At 38.8% G+C, this 15,768-nt stretch overlaps 1 protein-coding gene across 2 annotated transcripts in view; it reads left to right on the plus strand.

Moving 5' to 3' along the window:
- The window catches only part of LOC124786384 (formin-like protein 6), a 76,484-nt gene extending 67,210 nt beyond the window's left edge, over window positions 1-9,274 (plus strand). For both annotated transcript variants that reach the window (XM_047254259.1, XM_047254260.1), the window contains one exon: window positions 8,263-9,274. In XM_047254259.1, the coding sequence (XP_047110215.1) occupies window positions 8,263-8,297 (35 nt within the window). In that variant the 3' untranslated portion in view covers window positions 8,298-9,274. The remainder of the gene's footprint in view (window positions 1-8,262) is intronic.
- Window positions 9,275-15,768: the final 6,494 nt, after the last annotated feature.

Genomic DNA, 15,768 nt, shown 5'->3' on the forward strand with positions numbered 1-15,768 from the left:
CCAGTTCCTGTTCCGTCGGTCGTTCAGGGTTCGGGTTGGTACTGTTTTTAGTTCTCCACGGACCCAGGAGACTGGCATCCCACAGGGTTCTGTATTGAGTGTACTTCTTTTCCTCATTGCTATTGATGGACTTGTGACCTCTGTTAGTCCTTTGGTCGCCCCTGCTCTGTATGTGGACGATTTCTGCATTTGGGTTAGTTCCTCTTCGATGGCCTCTGCAGAGCGGCAGCTCCAGGGAGCTATATGGCGTGACTCTGCATGGACCCTTTCGCATTGGTTTCAATTCTCTCCTTTAAAATCGCGGGTGGTCCACTTCTGTCACCGTACTATGACCCATCCCGATCCAGAGCTCTATCTCGATGCACAATGATTGCCTGTGGTCCCACAGTTTCGTTTCCTGGGTCTTCTTTTCAACAACAAATTCACTTGGTTGCCTCATATCAGACTTCTGAAGGTAGGATGTTTCCGTAAACTCAATGTTCTTCGCTTCCTTGCCCACACCTCTTGGGGGTGCGGACCGCTCCATCCTTCTCCGCCTTTATCATGCTTTAGTTCTGTCTCGCTTGGACTATGGTTGTCAAGTTTATGGTTCGGCTGCTCCTTCCACACCGCACATGCTGGATCCAGTCCACCATCGTGGTATCCGTTTGGCCACCAGTGCCTTCCCAACTAGCCCTGTTGATAGTCTCCTGGTTGAAGCTGGGACCCCCCCCCCCCCCCCCCCCCCCCACTCCTTTCTGTTTGGCGGTCCCAGCTTCTGGTAACTTATGCAATCGCTGTCCGTTCCTCTCCCACTCGTCCTTCCTATTCTGTCCTGTTCCCAGACTATGGATGTCGCCCACCTGATTCCCACCCTTGAGTGGGTTTACCAATTGGGCTCCACCATGTGTCTCTTCACCGTGATGTTCAGCTTCCTTCTTTGTCCTGTCTTCCACACTCCCCCTCCCCCTGGTTAGTATCTCGGCCCCAAATTCGGATGGATCTCCGCCGAGGTCCAAAAGATTCCATCCTCCCTGATGGTGTTCCGTTCCTTTTTCCGCCGAATTTTATGGGAGTTCCGGGATGCTGTTGTTTTTTACACCGATGGCTCTAAATCTGCTGATCGTGTGGGATACGCCTTCACATCCTCTGTTGACACGGAAAATCATCTGCTGCCACCTACAAGTGGGGTGTTTACTGCGGAATTGATGGCAATTTCCCAGGCCCTTACCTTTATTAAACAGCCCCAACACAAGTGCGTTTTTTATGTACAGACTCAATGAGTGGCCTTCTGGCTATTGACCGGTGTTTTTTGTGCCATCCCTTGGTCTCAGCCATCCATGACCATCTCGCTGATCTTCACCGTGCTGCTTGTTCCATTGACTTCCTTTGGGTTCCTGGCCATGTGGGTACCCCCAGGTAATGAGCTTGCTGATAGTTTGGCTGGGGGAGCAGTCACTTAATCCCCATTCTCTGTAAACCCTCCTGCAGTTGATTTACGGCTTCACATCAAATCCCACTTCACACAATCATGATCAACTCTTGAGAGGCTACCTCCCTGTCTAATAAACGTCGTGCAATTAAGGTGACACCAGCCCCGTGGCGTTCTTCCTTTCGCCTCTCCCAAAAGGACTCGACCACACTGTGTCGTCTCCACATCGGCCATACCAGGCTGACCCATGGTTTTATTTTGCGTAATGAGCCACCTCCACTTTGTGGTTGTGGAGCCTTCCAGTCAGTAGCCAACATTTTGGTGGAATGCCCCCTTCTTTTGGCTCTGCGTACTAAGAACAGACTTCCCCATACTTTACCTTTAATGTTGACTGACAATTCGCCGATAGTCGAACTGGTTCTCAGTTTCCTCCTGGAAAGTGGTTTTTATTCTCAGTTTTAAGGTTTTTAATCTCACTCTGGTGTGGGGCAGGGCGGTGATTGTTTGGGTATTTCCCCCTGTAAGCTGTGTTTGGAGATTCCCGTCTTCCCTCCCTGGCCAAGATCCTGTTTCCTTCACCTTTTACTCGGTTTTCATCACTTTTTAGAATTTGTTAGTCTCCTTTTCCCATACGCAATTCTACATTCTAGCGGTTGAATGCTTTTAAGTCACAGATGGTCTTGCCTCTACTGCTTCAGAGGTGGGATATTTCCTGCCTCTAGCATAGCCTTGGGGTCACTCTCTTGCTGACTTACCTCATTTTGTTTTCACCATTGACGACACGACTGCACTTTTACGTTTTTTAGCCTTTTCCCTTTTATCGTTCTTACTTATCTGAGATGTCAAACTATCTGAATGGACCAATCAACCAACCAACCAACTGGTCACATAATCCTTTGGATGAAATTACAAGAGTACAGCTTATGTGTGGAGCACAGTCAGAAGTTGATTATGCCAGGACCACTCATTTTTGGTCATTACATTGAAATTAAACAATTGTTTGTCCACCAGAATGTTAATGTTGTTATATGTAAATAATTTAGGAGTAAAGGAGAACACGCACTAAATAGCAGAAGTGTTGATGAGAGGATTTGCTAGCTTTCATAAGGAATCCCTTGACAATTCAGACACACACACACACACACACACACACACACACACACACACACACACACACACACACACACACGCTACGTAGATTGTGCCTGCTAGACATGCAATGCCAGTATTACAGTTTGGCAGGTAGATTTGGATGGGGTTGTATCAGGTTTTTTTGGCAGAGGGAGAAAGAGGTTAGATGTTGGAAGCAGTAGGAGGGGTTGGGGATGCGTAACTAGTGGCTCAGAGGGAGGCAGCAGCTGTGCATATTAGGAATGTGAGAGGGAGTGGTGGCAGGTTCACAGGCTATTCATTTGTGCATGCAGTCTGGAGGTGGTGAGGCATTGAAGCATGATGAAGATAGTGTGGATTGGGAGGGATGACAGTACAGAGGAAGGGGAAACTTCTGTAGAGGATATGGGACATTGGGTTAGTGGAGACGGAGGCAAAGAGAATTATGGGAGTGAAGGATGTTTTGCAAGGATAACTCACATCTACATAGTTCAGAAAAGTTGGTGTTGTGTGTGTGTGTGTGGGAGGGGAAGAGGGGGGGGGGGGGAGTCAAGACAGCCCAAGTTGTGAAGTGACCATTTAATTCAGTCATGTTGTGCTCAGCAGTGTGTTGTGCCACTTGGTAGTAAATTTTGCTCTTGGTCACAGTTTGCCAATGACTGTTTATTTCCATGGACATGTCCACATGAAGTGCTGTGCAGTAGCTACAGTAGATCTGGTAAATGATATGGTTGCTTCCACAGGTGACCCTGCCTCTGATGAGGTAGGATAAGTGTGTGACAGGATTGGAGCAGGATGTGCCGGGTGGGTGAATCAGACAGGTCTTACACCTGGGACTTCCATAGAGATATGACCAATGTGGCAAGTGGTTGGGAGTGGGAGTGGCATAGGGATGAACGAGAATGTTGCGTAGATGGGATGGGCGATGAAATATCTCATTAGAAGAGGTGGAGAAAATCTTGGGTAGAATGCCCCGATTTCCAGACATGATGATAGATAATTAAAGCTTAGTGAAGGATGTGGGTCTGTTGCTCCAGTCGGGGGTGATATTGAGTAACAAGGCAGAGTGCTCTTTTCCAGCTGATTCTTGAGGGAAATGGGATGATTAGGGGGTGTGAGGATGTGGCATGGAAATTCTGTGTGCAGTTTAGGTATGGGGGATAGTTCCTGTGTGTGAAGGTCCTTGTGAGACCTTTAGCGTACTCAGCAAGGGAACTTTTGTCGTTCAGATATGGTGTCTATAGGTGGCCAAGCTATACGGTAGCAATTTTGTTGTGCAGAAGTGGTGACAGCTGTCGAAATGCAGGTACTGTTGGTGGTTATTGGACTTATCGGAGATGCAGAAGTCTATGTCCAGGAGGTTGGTTGAAGAGGACCAGGTGAAACAGGTGGAAAAGAAGGCGTTCAGATTGTAGAAAAATCGAGAAAGGGTGTTTTTACTGTATCCAGATAATGCACATGTCAGTGAGCATGAATCAGACAAGGGGTTTGCAGTTTTGGGAGGATGGCTCATAAACAGGTTAGCATGGGAGGGCACCATCAGAGTATTCATGGCTGTGCCATGGATCTGTTTGTATATCTTGTCCTCGAAGAAGAAGTATTTATGTCTTTTTCTTCATGTCCTGAGAAGATGGTGGGCTGCAGTAGGACAAGTGTGTGTGTGTGGGGGGGGGGGGGGGGGAGAAAGAAAGAGAGAGAGAGAGAGAGAGAAGGGGAGGATATAATTGGTAATGTGTACAATAAATGAGGTGGCGAGATTGGATCTAGAAAGATGTTGGGAGAGGTAATGTTCGAAGATGTTGGAAGAGGTAATATTTGGTAGTGACAAGGCCATCGGCATGGGCATGTTGATGTATAGGAAGGTGGCATCAACAGTGATGAGTGGGTATCTAAGTGCCAAAGGGGTGGGGATAGGGAAGAATTGGTGAAGAAAATGGTTTGTGTATTCGATGTGAGCAGCTAGGCTTTGGGGAACTTTTAGGATATGTTAATCAATAAGAGCAGAGATTATTTTAGTGGGAGCAAATTGGGGCATCAAGTATTGTTGGGTTTGTGGATTTTGGGAAGCATGTAGAATGTGAGTGTGCAGAGGTTTTTGGGGTGAGGAGGGAGATGGACGAAGTGCAGAGATTCTAGGAGTTCCTAAGGACTTCAGCAGGAATGAGAGGCTGTGTTAGACTTCTTGGATTGGTTCTCTACACTCAGACTTGTAGGGGGAGGAGTCGCACAGTTAGCAGAAGCCGTGTATCGGGTAGCCGCTGTGGTCCATCACAAGAGTAGCGGAGCCATTTCAGGGAAGATGGTTAAATGAGGGTCTGTTTTAAGGTTGTGAATGGCTGTTCATTCTTCTGTTGAGAGTTTTATGTTTTTGGGAAGGGACCTGAGAAAAGGTGTTGAGGCCAAGCTGGAGGCAAGGAATTTCTGGAAGGTGGCTATGGGTTGGTTAGGTGGGAGAAGAGGAGGGCATGATTGGATGGTGGCAGCTATGTACTGGGAGAGGTAAGGTTCAGTGTTGGGTTAAGGTTGATTCCTGTTGGAAACAAAGAAGTGTTTCCATTGTAGAAATCAGGAGGAGAGTAGGATTTTGACAAATCCAACTTATGGCTAAACTGGGATGTGCAGCTGAGGGTAATGCCTGATAAGACTGAAACTGCTGTAGAATTGAAGCGTTTGGTGGAAAGATTAACAACAGTGTTTTGGTTTCTGGATTTTGAGGATGTTCAGGAAGGAGCTCTAGACGATGTGACAAATTGAAAAGGTCAGCAAGGTAGGGTGTGGGCATTATGAAGAGTTGATGGGAGTTTCACTGTGCCTGGGATAGTTGTTGATGGGTGTGGTGCTCTATGGTTAAAGGAGATAGCATCTGGAATACTCTTCCAGGTGTTGGAGGTCAAGGGTTTCAATTTTGAAGCTTTGGTGCATGTAGTTGGGACTGCATAATAAAAATATCTTGTGGAGGGAGGAGGTGTGGTTCTGTGATGCCTGTACCATGGATATGTGTTTCTGTAGTAACAGATTCGTGAGGGATAGTGGTGGGCAGAATCTAAAAACATGAAGGTGATTGTGCTAGGAGGAATGGTATCCAGAGGTAGCAGTTGTTACGGTTACCTGGGGGAGAGGAGGAGGGATTATATGCCTTGGGCAGTGTTTAAGAAACAGGATGTGAAACTGTGTTTTCACCAAGGGGTAGAGATACTTTGTGAACTATTCCTAATCCCCAGTACACTAAACTCTGGACGTGCTTCAATGATCATTATGCAGCATTATTATTATTATTATTATTATTATTATTATTATGCAGCTTGCAATGAATCACCAAACATACATGGCTTATCAGCTTAGATATTTTACCTCAGATGATTCTACATTTCTGAAAAAGATCCCTCTATGATACTCATGAGCTACTGCCACGTTATTTGATGGAGTGGCTACTGTCAGCCACCAAATATGTCTTGATTTTAGGATGAGCATTCATTCAAAGTTACAAGTTCGTTTCAGCGGAGAAATAGTTGAGATATTGTCCAATTAGGTCTGAATCATCTGAGCATGTCACTTGGATGATGCTATCTACGAAGGCAGAGGCCCCAACCAGCTGTGGTAGCAGCTACATAAATTCATATAAATTCAGATTATCGTATCTAAAAGCCAAAAAGACCATTTTCTGAATTGTGAGAATCATTTAAAGGACTATTTTCTGAAATTTGTAGAATTTCATTAGTGCCGATGTAGCTGTAGTACACCATAACAGATCAAAGTCATCTAGTTAATCAAGACCAATACGAAAGCAATAATGATTCTCAGCCTTTGCCGTATAGGTAATAGGTATGAAACATTTGAAATATTGAGGTTAATGAGGCGTTATTTTCCTTTAACATCAGTCTTCTTTGAACTCAAGATATTAGTCCTTTGGTGTCTGAGTACTTATACTGATGGAGATATTTTTGCATTATAGTTGGGAACAAATAACCACTGTACAAGAAATAACAAATTCATCTGCAGTACTGGAAAAAATCATAGGCAGCTTACATACAGTAGCATGCAACCTTCCCATGGAGAAAGGGTGAAGTGTAAATTGGCTAATTCAAAGTGTGAAATACTAGTATGTTGTCTCTTTAAGTTTTTGTAAGCTTTAATATAGCTTCTGTCCACACTTTGATAATGGTTCTCTGTATACAAATAAATTTACTGCCATATTCAGTTTTATCTCATTGGATCGAGTATATTTGTTTCCTTAAGTAAGCATATTGTATTATTCATTTGTGATCTAAAGTTCCCACAAGTTGCTGTTATCCCTGGTGTTTATAATTGCTAATCTCATTTTTAATTGTATCATCATGACATCTTCATTTAAAATTACCATGTGTGCAGAATTAACTACTGTTGGCGTCACAACAGTTTTCATGTATGAGATCATTTAAAATTGTGGTGAGTGAGCCTATGCTGATCATGGGCTGCAGTTATTAATGGACACAAACTTTGGAGGTGTTACACGTGACTAATACACCATAGCTGAAATATGTATGCCCCATTTTGCAAGTAGCTGAATGAATTTTGTATACAGTTCAGAGTATAGTGTGCTTTCATGTCTAATAGTTAGTGTTATTGGCTAGGGACATGAAAGTCCCAGTTTTGATCCACAGTGACCAATTGAGATTTTTCTGTGGTAGAAAGATCTGGAATGGGACACATTCATCCTTGTGAGGCCAAATAAGAAGATGCTTGATAAAATATGTAGCAAAACTGTCCCTGACCTGCAAGCCGCCGAAGTGGAATCCGAAGGAAATGTTTGCGACAGGCAGAAAACCGCATGAAATTTATTTAAAATAACTTGAAACTTTCACCATATTACTCACAAAAGGGGACAAACCATCTTTCCCCCTTGTCTCCAGAATGAGATTTCCACTCTGCAGTGGAGTGTGTGCCGATATGAAACTTCCTGGAAGATTAAAACTGTGTGCCGGGCCGAGACTCGAACTTGGGACCTTTGCCTAAGGTCCCGAGTTCGAGTCTCAGCCTGGCACACAGTTTTAATCTGCCAGGAAGTTTCCCCCTTGTACTGCCGGTGGCGAGACAGCAACTCTTCCCACATCACAATACTGTGGTTAGTGTAACGCACCTTTTTAAAAAATTCTTGTTCATTTTAATATTTTCATGGTTTGTCATATATGCATTACCTCTGATGAGAAATGAAACCATAACTCACCATCGTACTCCCCTTGACCCCCCCAGCCCTCATGCCTTCAGTGTCCACAGCTCGTGGCCTAGTGGTTAGTGTCGCTGCCTCTAGTTCACAGGCTCCCAGCTGGCTCAGAAATTTACATTACTCTTGGACTGGGTGTTTAGGTTGTCCTAATTATTTCATCCCATTTTCATTGATGCACAAGTTGTCAAAGTGATGTTGGATAGACTTGCACCAGGCAGCCGAACACCCTAGGCAGGGTCTCCTGGCCAATAATGCCATAGGAGCATTTCATTTTACTGGGAACTCATAAAAATGGGATTGTGTAATTAGTGCTTACAGAGTTATTACATGGCAAATCTCACTGACATAAAGTGTTTCAAGTATTTGCAAAATGTTATTCCTTATGCTTGTTTGGTAATTTGTATTACGATTTGAAGTCTAAAAGTGTAATCAAAAGTCACTCACTTGGTTGTAAAACAGTTATAATCTCTAAATGTGTTTCTTTTATATCCCAGCAGTCTTGTTGTGTTAGCTATTTTTGATATATTCAATTTTTCAGATGTTCCTCTGAATTTGTCCAAACATTCTGGCTGAAGACTGGCTGATGTTGCCCACAGCTGAAAAACTGCTGTGCTGGATATATGGTGAGTGTATCAAAAAGGTGCAGAGTAATTCAGTAGTGGAACATGGTTAAGTGTTCCACATGTGATTAACAGCTTTGCATGCAAGATACAAAATAAAATCTGGGAAACTGTCACTGAACAATAGTTTATGAATTTGCAGACAGAAATTTGTTAAATCAAACTGAGTGTGTTATTTTTCTTTTAAGTTTTCAGAATTTTTATGTGTGAAACATGGTTAATAGCCTCTTAACTGAATTCTTGCTAAAGTACCTATTAATTAATAAGCATTGTATTTCTCTCTGGGACTTTTGTATTATCTTCTGTGATGTCCTTCCAGTATTGCTATGGAAATATAAAAGCTCGGGGCAAATTGCATTTTGTTTCACTTAAGTAAAATATATTTAAAAGCTAATAAAAAACTGGTAAATATTTTGAGGAGCTATGTTATGTCATTTATTTTAGCATGTAAGTGTTCCTCAAATTAATGTGATGTTTTTGTTTACTGACATGCCGGTAATTTAATATTACAGTTATGCACTGACAAAGGGTGAGAAGAATTTTTCTGTTTTTCTCATTTGTCTGTTCACTGTAGAGTTATAAGTACACACAACCTCTGAAGACTGATCTATGAAGGTTGTGGCCAAAATGCTCAGAATACTGCAAATTTTGTTATCACAATTACATGTGACTGGTCATATTTAATTCTTGATTTCATGTTGCTTTGGTTGGAATTGGAATTAAACAACTGTGATTCATGCCTCATGGTAAAATTTGTACTACTAATACTGAAGTCATAGCTGATATACTGACTAATAAATTTTATATATATCACTATCAGATAATTATTTTGCATTTTATGTGGTTATAAAGCAGTTGATTGCACATAAAGCTAACAAGTGGAATCCCACCTTTAATATTGGAAGTCTGTTATACTTTGTACCAACTGTTACCTGCAGGAAAAAATTTACAAAATGAATGTACAGGATGCAGTGCAGTTGTTTTGGTAGTCTTATACGAACTGTTGCTTTTGGGCTGATGTTGTTATTCATATGCCTCCATCTGTTTAGTACAGTATTTAAACTTATAAAATACAGAAAATTGATTGATTTTAAACTGCTTGCTTGTAATAAAATGATTCTGTAATTGAATTTTTCAAATAACATACCTTGACTGGAGGTAATGATATAAGCTATTCTCTCTTCTTCCAGTATCTGCCAAAGGTGACAGCTGTGAGATGAGGAATATAGTTCCGTCATATACTCAGTAAAAATGAAAACTTAATTGGGTTTCTCTAGGGTTGTTATCTATGATAATTATGAAGATAATCATGGTAATGAGTGAATCATTTAATCTCGGTTTTAGTCCTTGTTTCTTCATTGTTTTCTAATTCTAAAAATACTATGTTTCCTAGTCTTGGTTTCCTGTCCAGGTGAAAAACATTTCTCTGATGAATAGGGAGGATTTTGAAAGAAGTCGTGCTCATTTTCTCACATAGTGGTATTTTAATACTGATTTTTCAGTAAAGCTTGCCATGTTCTGTGAAAAACATTTAAAAATAACAGGAATTTAGGTAATGATTGTGACTGCTAGTGTCAAACACATACTCTTATTGTTTTACGTGCGAACAGTCCGGTACGAAAAGAGTTACTTTTGTCAACTTATACGCTTCGGGGTGATTATGGTTGGTTGGTTTGTGGGGGTTGAAGGGACCAGACTGCAAATGTCATCGGTCCCGGTGATTATGGTAAGGCTGCATTTTAGTACATATTAGTAAGCATGCAGCTGTTTTGATCTTTTAAAAACTCCCTGTTGTTTCCATGTATATTTTGGCCTGTGCTCATACTGTTTTTCTGCCACTTTGAAGTTGTAAGTGAAACAGCTGGAACAACATGTGAGAGTTTAAGTAAGTGCCATACTCAGGAATGTTGAGCTTCAGAATAAAAGTGGCACACTGGTTAATAAAGATTGAATTTGTTATACATAACATTGTTTGAGTGTGCCATGAGCAAATTTGCACAATATAATAAAATTCTAAGACCATCGTCCATATCTGATTAGCCTACAGTGTATGAACTTCGTTGAGAAATGACTGATAAGATTTTCTTGGGTGTTTTGGTCAGATTGTTTGCCCTTTTTTTTTTAGTTAGAAGGAACACAGAGTTATGAAATTGACATATCTCGGAGCTACTGAGTGCTTTGACTGATGTACAGAAATTTCTTATGATTCATAATACAAGTGGTTTTTTTTCTGGAACATAAAGTCACCTAAATAAATTGGAATTTTGGCTTTAGTGTTAGAAATGACCAGCAAAAAGTATCTTGTGATGATTTTTGAGCAAGTCAAGAGGTCCTCTATCTTTGCTGTCAAATAAACCTCCTTTCCTGACACGCGTTCCTCATCTTTCTCAACAAAAGTGATTTGCATTTCTGAAATTCCAAATTCATTTTAATTTTGTATTATTTGAAACTTTTATTGGCCTCTCTACACCAATACTTGCTGTTTCAAGTTGTCAACACTCTGCTTTTATAAAAAGAAGAAAGAGAGAAAATTTCGGAAAGTAAAATTATACTAAGCAGTCGTCAAGATTTTTGCCAATAAATGAGCAAGTATTTCATTAAGTAATGTTTTATGCTAATTTCTCTTCTTGGTTTCCTTCTTTATCTGATAAATTTTTGTGGCTTTTGAAGTTCAGCGTACAATATTTCTTAAATTCTTCCTCTCAATCCTCTTTTATTTGTTTCTTCTGTGATATGATTTATCATATTACTGTATTTGTTGTTTAGATATTTCCATTCTGTGCCTTCTTCCTTGGTAATATTCAGCTGAAATAGCTTTTCATGGGTTGATATCTATATTCCTTGTTCCTCAAAAGTACTGAATAATAACTATTAAGTACTTCATTTAATTATTTACTTGCAATTTAAATCAATGGCAGTATCATTACCTTCAAATATTACAGTTTTAATTCTTAAATGGCCGTCAGATATATCAGAATGTATTCACAGGCTTATACATTATATTTTTTTAATCATCATATAATTCTCCCTTCCTGCAGCATGGACTGTGCATTAAATGTGAGAAATCTTACAATATAAGTTCATGCTTCCTGTATGTGGTACTTTGTTCTCTGACTATTGTTACATTTGATATAAAAAGTAGGAGATGGTTACATGTTTTCAAAATTGATTCAGTGTAAGGATAGTACAGGTGGATTACCATATGAAAAAACACAAACAAAAAGACAAAATAAGTGTGAGGACTTGCCTTTTAATTTTATTTTTTCCATAAATATGGGAGACCAAAAAGTGCCTATCAGAAAGCAGTGTTTCATAAGTCATTTCACCTACCAGGGCAATGTGAATGGATTATTTGAATATTAATTAATCTATTATGAATTATAGAAAAGCTTTTTAAATATTGTGGGAACAATCTCTCTCTCTCTCTCTCTCTCTCTCTCTCTCTCTCTCTCTCTCTCTCTGTGTCTGTCTGTCTCCGTGTGTGTGTGTGTGTGTGTGTGTGTGTGTGTGTGTGTGTGTGTGTGTGTGTAAAGTCTCTTATATATTTTTAAATCAGTATTTTCATACGAATTCACGTTGTAAAAATGATGAAACAAATGAATATGTATGTTGGTAATGAAATTACCATTTCAAATTACTAAATAGTTATACCAGTGCTGTTGTGTAAGTTTTTGTAATTGACAATGTAACATATATTTTTTGTAATTTTTTTTTGTTTCATTTACTCTTTATAGTGCTGGATGGTACTGACTATATGTGTCACTGGCTTCGTGAAATATTGGTAACATTTAAGATTTTGGGCTCATTGTTGTAGGTTAGTTCAGAAAGGAATATTCAAACATCACACTAATTCAATAGCTGCTAAAACAAAATATTTGACTGAAACACTAGGCAGAAAAGTAATTAATTTCTTGTAGTACATTAATACTGTGTACTGTATCAGTGACAAAAATAATGAATTAAAATCAGTTATCTCGCTGTATGAAGAGCATTCATTCTAGGTCCCTGAGTGAAAATTGAACTCATATAAAAGTATTCAGGTCTGTACACAGGGAGAAAAATAATTTGAGAGCTATGTGAGGAATTTTTGTCACTGTATCGATTTAGCATTTTTCGCAGTTTTAACATTTTTTTCAGTGGTAAGTTTCTCATCACAGTGGTAAGTTTCTAATCACAGTTTATTTTGTCATCACTGTTGTATTACACATGCCGCTATGAAGATAACTATTTCATAACCACACACACACACACACACACACACACACACACACACACACACACACCAGCATATGGGGAACAGTGTGTGTTAAGTACTTAGATGTTTATAACAATTGTTGTCAACCTACTGATATCGGAGCAAATTGTTTGTGACCGGTCACTAACTACCTCCTCCTCCTCCTCCACCACCACCACCACCTGCACCTCTTCCTCCCACTACTCTCACTTTCTGCTAGCATGCTACAAAGTTTGGACATTGAATTTCAAAAAACAAAGGGGATGTTGTAGTTAAACTTAGAATAATTGTATAGAGTGCTGGTCTGAATATTTTTTTCGTGTAACCATATTGCAGAAACATTCTTTTCCATTTCAAATGATGTACACAGCTGCATTAATGACAGTGATTATTAACATAGATATACTTCCAATGGTACATCGTTATTTCGCCCTTACTGCAAAACAGGCACTTTGTTGATCCCTCTGTTTTTGTTGTTTCATTTATAATAGTTAAAATTCAAGCATCTTTGGCTAACACCCCTCACACCATCTAAGCAGTTAATTTAATATTTAATTTTGTAAGATAAATGTAAGGAAAAGTTAAATTAGGAGCTCCTTTCTTGCTCGAAGTTTATAAGTTTATTTGCGTGAATGTTCTTAAAGAACTAAAAGATAGTTATTAGTAGTTTGTTTCTCTCTCTCTCTCTCTCTCTCTCTCTCTCTCTCTCTCTCTCTTTCTCTCCGTGTGTGTGTGTGTGTGTGTGTGTGTGTGTGTGTGTGTGTGTGTGTGTGTGTGTGTGTGTGTGTGTGAGAGAGAGAGAGAGAGAGAGAGAGAGAGAGAGAGAGAGAGCGTGTGTGTGTGTGTGTGTGTGTGTGTGTGTGTGTGTTTTGTGAGTGCACAAGCATGCGTGCCTGTTGTCAACTGAACTTGTACAGTATTCCTGTAAACAAGATAATTTTTTTATGATGTGCTCTCTACAATTACGTTTATGTAATACATTTTATGTGATAGGATTTTGTTCTAAACATTGAAAAAACACATTTGTACAAAACTAATTTTCTGTTTTACTTCTGGTTATTTCACTGTCAAGGGAACCAGCTTAATTATCTTTATTTAATTTGATATTCTTGCCCTAATTTCAGTGTACATAGTTATGCATATTTAACTTTATCATAGTTTTATATTGCGTAATAAAATGATGTCTGCATTGTAATAGCAAATAGCTGAAATATTGTGTAAAATTGGAAAGTAAATATTTTTGTTAACTGAGGGACAACAGTGACTTTCAAGCAAAAGGCAAGGGAAATATATTTGTTTGTCACATATTTTCTGACATGTAATGTAATTTACTATTTCTGGATATGTTTGTATACTTAGCCTGCTGACTCAGTATTTTCTTTGTTTCCTTTCTACTGTCTGTGTTCTTTCATATTTTCTGCATGTGTTTACATTTATTTTTTTCTGTTCCTCTTCTGTTGTAAAAAGTAAAGTAAGATGTATTAAATGTGATCTTGTAGAAGATATATGTACAGTCAAATTATTTTGTTTTTATATTATTCATTATTCACTGTAAGGAAAAGTGTTTTATATTTTTAGTAAGCTCGGTAGAAGCATTAATACGAAATAGAATGTGCTACTGACAATACTCTGCTTCTGCCACTATTGTTCCTGGCGGCTATTTTGACACATTTGTGACTTTGTGAGAAAATAAAATGTTTCCTGTAACACATTTTTCAGTATGAAGTATTTTAGCATATAAAATTTGATATTGTTTTCTGTTTGGACACACAGAGTGTAATTATACAAGACTGAGTCTGACAGACCCAAAATCTCTTGGTTTTGTATTGTTTTTATGAACTGTTGTTAAAGTTGACTGAAATACATAGTATGGTGACCAAACTTTTTTTTAATCGTCATTGCGACCAGCACACTAAGAATATTTCCAAATATTACATATGGAACTAACAGCATTGTCATTATTAAGTTTTGCTTCTATTATCAGACTGCATATAGAAACAGTGCAGCTCTTGGGTTGGTGCATATTGCTTTCCAAATTCAGTAATTTGAAGAAGTGACACAAAACTAGAATGAACCAAGTACTAAAAATAAAGTGAAGGTGAGATTTTTCATCATTATGTGCTACTGGTCAAGTAGGTTTTAAAGAATATGGAGATATATCCCCCTCTCAATTCATATGAAACATAATAATTAAGAAGCAGGGAAAAGTCTTGACTGAGTCACCAGAGATTTCTGTAGCCCACAAAAGATAGCACTGATGTAAGTTATACTAAAGTGTTCCACACACATCCAATGAACATGAAATGCAGACTCAAATTCAGTTATTATTATAACTGTACACTGAATCTGACTCAAAAGAAAATTCTATAACCTAAATAATAAATTGAATTGATAGAGTTAAAAAAAATAATTTTTACTAACAAAATGGCTCAGTTTTGAAAGAAATAATTATAAAAGGTTACAAAAAGTACTAAGATTTCTTTATAATACATCAGTATGTGACCCTCTTTTACTTCTTATTTTTCTTCCTCTGTAAAATTCAGGCTTAGAAGAAAGGAAGAATGGGATATCACAAAACATTATTGGGGGAAAAATAATTTACAGGCAGTAAGAATGTGTGATGCGGATATTGAGGGATATCATGCAACTAACTATATTGAAAAAACAAGATGAGTTAAGAACATAGATGCTTCATACAAGAACATGCTCATAATTTCTCATATTGTGAAATTCTAAGCTAAGAATGTAAGTTGAAACTATAATCTTCATTGCTTTTCTCCTCTCAGCAAAATTAACCATTTCAGAATCTTGGTGAGTTCATATTTCTAGCTAGCTGCGTTCTTTCCTGTAACTGTTGTTCCTGTCTCCTATTATTGGATGTCAATTTATTACATCCTACATTATTATTTCTAGTTGCCATTTGCCTTTTGCATCGCGTAAATACTAGCATTCTAATCTCCATCCTTAGTTTGGGATTCATTATTTTTGCCCTTTCCACGTTATTACACATTTCATTTTTCTTCAGTTTTCTCTTCTAGTATTCAGAATAATGATACTGGTGATGCTAAATATGAAGCCTCGCCTAATTATAACATTCTTTCATGTGTGCGTTCTGCCACCACTTGGTGAGTAGATTTTTTTACTTATCCAATTAAATTAAATATGTAGTCTGCTACATATATTTTTCATA

The sequence above is a fragment of the Schistocerca piceifrons genome, chromosome 1, assembly GCF_021461385.2.
Source record: "Schistocerca piceifrons isolate TAMUIC-IGC-003096 chromosome 1, iqSchPice1.1, whole genome shotgun sequence".
NCBI lineage: Eukaryota > Metazoa > Arthropoda > Insecta > Orthoptera > Acrididae > Schistocerca > Schistocerca piceifrons.